General features: G+C 43.9%; 1 protein-coding gene across 3 annotated transcripts in view; it reads left to right on the top strand.

Moving 5' to 3' along the window:
- The first annotated feature begins 1,284 nt into the window (after nucleotides 1–1,284).
- Nucleotides 1,285–6,000, top strand: part of EPM2A (EPM2A glucan phosphatase, laforin) — a 42,907-nt gene continuing 38,191 nt past the window's right edge. The window contains exon 1 of one of the 3 annotated variants that reach the window (XM_048297737.1): nucleotides 1,285–1,626. In XM_048297737.1, coding sequence (XP_048153694.1) covers nucleotides 1,365–1,626 — 262 coding nt within the window. In that variant the 5' untranslated portion in view covers nucleotides 1,285–1,364. Of the gene's footprint in view, nucleotides 1,627–1,690; nucleotides 1,999–6,000 lie in introns of those variants that run through there. The other 2 variants (XM_048297738.1, XM_048297739.1) reach the window with 2 other exon arrangements.

Genomic DNA, 6,000 nt, shown 5'->3' with positions numbered 1-6,000 from the left:
GTTTCTTAGCTGAGACTGTGACTGGAATGAACAGAAGCATATGGTTTTATGTAGACACAATATGCTGGGGTGGTTTTAGCACTCCTGTCATGCTTGAGCTTTAGGATAAAACCCCAAACTTGTTATATTCTGTCTTGTCCATGCTGCTAAGATGGTGTATGGTAAAGAGATAGATATTTGAAAGACAATTATGAGACAGAGTATGGGCAGCTCAACTGTAAGGCTGAGCAAAAACAGAGATTAAAATGTAATGCACTGTTCCACAATGGCAGCAGCGCTACAGTGAAGACGGCTGCTAGTAGAAATGGAGGACAGCAAGAATTCCATTAGCTTTGGTTACGTCTGGAAAAGTGGTGGCATATCACTTGCACAAGTTCAATGAGTATCAGCGAAAATCAGCTAAAGCACTCTTAAAAATAAATTTGGCAGCATATACACTTCAGTGTCGTCACCCTTGAATACAGGAAACAAACAGCCATCTTTTGAGGCAGGATTTCTTTTGACTCACTGAAAGGCCTTCATCCTGTTCCCAGAACTTGACCTAAATAAAGTTACCACTCCTCTGTTTCTGTCCTTAAAAGCTTCTGAAATGCGTGTATTCAAGCAGGGACCACTCTATGATGGTTGGATTGCATCCTCTTCCTCAGTCAGTCTTTGTAAGTCCTGAATATTGCTACACGTAGGAGTTGCCAAATTTTCCCCTTCTGCTTGTAAACAGAATGCGTGCAGTGAGCTGCAGATTTTTTTAAAAAGCTTTCTAACCTCCCTCAGAATTTCACATTTCTGCTCTCACCACGACTGGCTGGCTGTCAGCGGGAAAGATACAAACATCATGAACACTAAAGCATTATTTGCAGCCAGTCCTTGTTTGTAGCTGCACGTATGGCAATTTTTAATGATGTGTTTGCTGCGCTAAATTAAGCCTGGGCTCTTCAGAGTAATTGCAGTGGCTTCCTTTAATGCAGCAATAATCCTTGTTAAAGTCAGCATACGTGATGCGTAGCCTTTGGCAACCAGGAGAGCCAGTGTTTAGCTGCAGGGAGGATTTTCCATCCCAGTCCGCACTTTAGGAGGCAATCGGGGGTCGGTGTTGTTTGAACTCCCAGCTGGTACTTTCGGAGGGGGAGTTCTCTCGGCTACGTGCGTGCGGCAGCCAAGAGCCCGACACAACCGCACCGGGAACAAATCCGCCCGAAGGAGCCGCTGCCCGCACTCCGCCGAGCCAAGGGGCACGGGCGGTGTCCGGCCCCCGGCCCCGGCGGAAGGGCGGGCCCTGGCGGCCTCCCAGCGGCGGCCCCGTTCCCAGCCGTCCTGTAGCAGTACCAGAACTCTTCATTAAGCCACATTCTCTCTGCGGCAGTAAAATGCTGTTCCGCTTCGGCGTGGTGCTGCCCGCCCGGGTGACGGAGGGCGGCGCGGAGCTGCTGGTGGCCGGGTCGCGGCCGGAGCTGGGCGAGTGGGACCCGCGGCGCGCCGTGCCCATGAGGCGGGCGCGGCCGAGCGCCCCGCTGCCCGCCCAGGAGCCCGCGCTGTGGCTGGCGGAGGTGGCGGTGCCGGACGAGGACGCCGCCAGCCCCTTCTGGTACAAGTTCCTGCGGCGGGAGGGCGGCCACTTCCTCTGGGAAGGTAACGGAGGTTGGAACCCCCTCTCCGCCCCTCCCGCCCGCGTCGCTGCCCGGCCGCGAGAAGGTGCCCGCCCGCCGGCCCTGCCGGGAGGGGCGGAGCGGCGCTGCGAGCGCTTCTCCTTGAGGGATGGCTTTGGCTGCAGCCCGCTCCGGCAGCTCCGCCTGGTTCCTGCCGGGGCCGGGAGGGTGTCCCGGTCGGCCGAGCCGTGCCTGAGCCGGGTGCTGCCGATGCTCCGGCACAGCGGCGGCCTGAGCTGTGCTTGCAGGTGGAGCCGCTCAGGCTGTCGTGGCGTGACGTGAGTTCTTGCAAACAAAAACATTTTTTAACCGCGTGATGGAGGCGGGTGAATGCAGAAGGAAGCTACCCTTCTAGGTTGGTAAAAGTTATTTGAAACGGTTTCATTTTTTTTTCCCCCCTTATTTTAGGCATCCATTGTCATCATGTTTTGGTTTTTTTCTTCCCCCAGAAGTACAGAATTCAGGATCTTATGCACTATGGTGTGGGTTGTTATTTTATGTCACTAGGTGAAATGTCATGATGGCATTTTCAGGCTGGTAAATTTTACTATTGTGATTTCTTAAAGAAAAACCCAGGGAGAAATTCAGTTACAGCTTTTCCAATCTTCTTGCTCTTTCAGTAGTACTTCTACCGTGTTTTTCTCTTGCTATGTGTTGTCAAGCGTTGAATAACTCTAGTCAGTTTCCATGTGCTGTTCTAGTATGTTTAAGTATCTTAAATACAAGACAATTGTCTGCTGAGTCAAATAAAGCTCTAAATATACCTCTTGTTACTGAGGAATGGATCTGACCTAATGAAAGGAAGAAGATCACTAGGTAATTTGTGAGGGGTTTTTTTAACTCAGCTTTACAATCCATGTACCAAAATAACCCATTGTAGAGCAGTTACTCTTCACCCATTTTAAGAATACATACCACACTTCTGAGCTGCCTTTCTGTCATGTAAACTAAAACATGCATGTTGTCATAACTGTTGCATTTTTTTGTTCTTCTTTATGCTAATAAAAGACTACGTGTTAATGCTACATTCACAGACGTTTACATCATGAAGGACTAAGTATGTCATGCAGTAGTAATTGTTTTATTTAGCAGCTAAAACAAACAGTATATTCTGACTGTTTTAACCATGTTTTTCTTTTCCAGAATTGCAGGAAAAGTGAATTTATGGGATAAAAATCTTTACATCTGTCCAAGAAAGGAGAATTGGGTCTCTTTTGAAGGTGCCAAGTTGTATATAATAAGACAATGATACTGGTATATAAAGCTGTCCTCACCACACAGAATATAGAAATAATAATAGAATTAGAAGTTATTAGAATTCTAGAGAAATAATAGAGAATAACTACAGAGAATCAGCAATTGTAAGGCTGATGGTTACTGTCTGGTTTGGAAGTAGTGGTAGGTCAAATTATTGTCTGTTCCAGGGAGCACATTTAGGAAATGCAGACAGAGTAATAAACATACTGTGTTTTGGCAGATTTGCAGTTTTAGGATTAACCTGTGTGGCATTTTGTTCTTGTCATTGTGAATGCTCAGGGTTTTGAGCTCATTGCTTAGCTGGAATGATAGATATCAAATGGGCATATCATCCAAATGCAGAAGAGTTTTGTAATTAGTCACTCATATCATCAATTTTTTCCTAAATTGATATTTACAGGAAAGAACAAATTTTCTTAAACCTTGAACATTTATTGTTCTTCATGTATTACAAGAAGGGAGCCTGTTTGAACCATGAACCCTGATTTAACTGCTTTGTTAAACCATTGTTGGATACACTGAAGTAGACAAGGTACAAGTACCATGGTGACTATAATGACAATCAAAACATACATGCCCAATTTCAAAAGCTCTCTCCATAATGGAGCGAGGCTCAACCAATCAAACAGATCATCCAACCATGATGCCCTTTCAACTCTGAATTTGATGAAACCTTCTTCTAATTGTTTTTCAACCAGAAATACAGCGTTTGTGGTCCTCTGGAGGGCCCTTTGCAGAAAGGAGAAAAGACATGGCACAAGGAAGAAAATGAGAAGGATAACAATTATAATTACACCTCCCATTTTTATGAGATCTTTGATCCATTTAGTAGTTTGCTAGTTACCAGACAGATCATTAAACCAACCGGACTCATCTTCTTCTCTTAATTTTGAAAGACCTATTTGCAGTTCTTTGATATCAGCAAAGACTGACTCAGAGTGCTCAGAAAGATTCATGCAACACATTCAAAAAAAAAAGCATGTGTGAAGATCGAACTCACGACCTTCAGATTATGAGACTGAGGTGAAATGGCACCAAGATGTCGCATTTTTGTACAATGCATGATTTGGAGTGACATCTGTGATTTTGTTTTTATTCTGACTCAGGAGAATCAAATATTATGTAAAAATCCATTTTTACTGAGCCAAGGATTTCCAATTCTTGAGGTTCATAGGGTGTCTCAGGGAGAAATTTAGTCCAGACACCCCATTCCTCTGTGGGATTCATGAGGAATCCTGAAAGATCTGAAGAGACATTTTTTGGTATTGGCCAATTGTCTACCAGTAAACCAACCAAGCAGATTGAGGATGGCTTTTCTGGACTTGAGTAAGTCAAACAAATGGTATCCAGGCCTGAGGCATTGGCTAAGGTCACCCAAACACTGGTTTTTGATTGACTCATGGGCAGGATCGCGTTACTTAAGGCAAACAATGAAGTAATAAGGCACAAGTATGATATCTGATTTAGTTTCATACTTCTCTTTGGTTTCTTTTCTCAGTCTCGTTCTGGGACAAGCCAAGTGTAAGGCACAAAAGTTATTTCTTTTGCATTCAATTCTGCAAATTTGGACCTCTTTAAAGTCTCTCTAAAGTTCTCTCCAATTACTATGGAGACGAGGACTATTTCCTTCCTCGTGACCCAATATAATTAAAATTTCAGTGGCCTTACACTTCTTATGTAATTCTCAATCATAACACGATCCACACCACGCACTTGTCAACAAGGCTTTACGATACCAACATTATTGTAACTGGCACAAAACCCAAGGTTCACAGCTTCTGCATGTGGTATGAAAGATGTTTATCATCAGCTGTGGTCTTTCTGCAGTTCATGTCTGCGTGCTTGCTTCTTTGCTTCTGGGGGTGTCTGGGTATTCCTGTGGTTTGTAGGGCTTCACATTTTTTGAAGGAATCCACTTTGGACCAGCACCTGTAGAGACACAAGTGTACCCTTTGCCCCAGGTTATTAGTGGGAATGGGCCTTCAATTTTCCCTATCTCTGGATTTCTGATCAAAACTAAAGGGTTTTCCTTTAACTTTGCTTGTGTGGTGTTGGAAAAATGTCTGATTATTGGCAGATTTGGTTCTGCAAAAGAGCTGTTCAAAACATTTAAAACATATAGCGCTTTATTCAAGCGCATTTGAGGCGTAGCCTCTACCTTCTCCCTCTTTTTGTTTATCCAAAAGGGATTTTAAGGTGTGGTGTGTTCTTTCAATGATTGCTTGCCCTGTAGGAGAATGAGGAATACTGAAGGAGTGATGCACACCCCAATTAATTAAGAATTTATGTGGCTCTTTTGCTATGTAAGATGGACCATTGTCTGTTTTTATTTCTTGAGGCACACCTAATGATGCAAATGCTTGCAGAAAATGCTGACGTGCATGTTTCGCTGTTTCTCCTGTGTGCAAGGAGGCAAAAAGCGCATTGGAAAATGTATCCACTGCCAGATGAATATTTTTATATTTTCCAAAAAATGGCTATTTGGTGATAACTGTTTGACACTCTGTCATGAGCCTCTTGAGCCTCAGGAGTAAGAATCCTGGGAGACATGATGTCCCAGTCTCCTCTTAGCAAGTGAAAAACTGGAGCAAGTTCATGATTGGTGATCCCCAAAATTGCCCTGATTCAATTGATTTCTCCCAAGAGCTGCTGTAGATCCTGCAGGTTGTTGACACAGGTTCTAAGTTGTATCTTCTGTGGCTTGATGTTGTGTCGTTGTATCTCATTGATGTTGTTGTGTCTTCTTGGGCTTGTCTGCCCAGTTGGTAAAGCTAGGTGTATCTTCTGAAGAATTACTTGGATTGTTGTTTGAAAATACTCCTAAATTAGGAGAAAATGTGACTAATTCTCTGTTTGTATTGTGTAGATTGTTTGTATTTTGTAGATTTATGCCTTGTAAAGATGCTTTTCCTTTTGGCTTCAAAGCTGCATTCATGCTTTCTTCCCTTGTGCAGAAATCTGGTTGTCTTTGTGTCTGTTTATCATATATATTTGAGGGTGCAACAGTAGAAGCAGCCACAGGTGGCATCGCAGCTGGAGGATGAAGAGCTTGTTGGCTACAAGATGGCCCAGGCAGAAGTACGTAGGCATTGTTTATGGA

The sequence above is a fragment of the Corvus hawaiiensis genome, chromosome 3 (genome assembly GCF_020740725.1).
Source record: "Corvus hawaiiensis isolate bCorHaw1 chromosome 3, bCorHaw1.pri.cur, whole genome shotgun sequence".
NCBI classification, from domain to species: Eukaryota; Metazoa; Chordata; class Aves; order Passeriformes; family Corvidae; genus Corvus; species Corvus hawaiiensis.
This window is presented reverse-complemented; position numbering and strand designations above follow the sequence as displayed.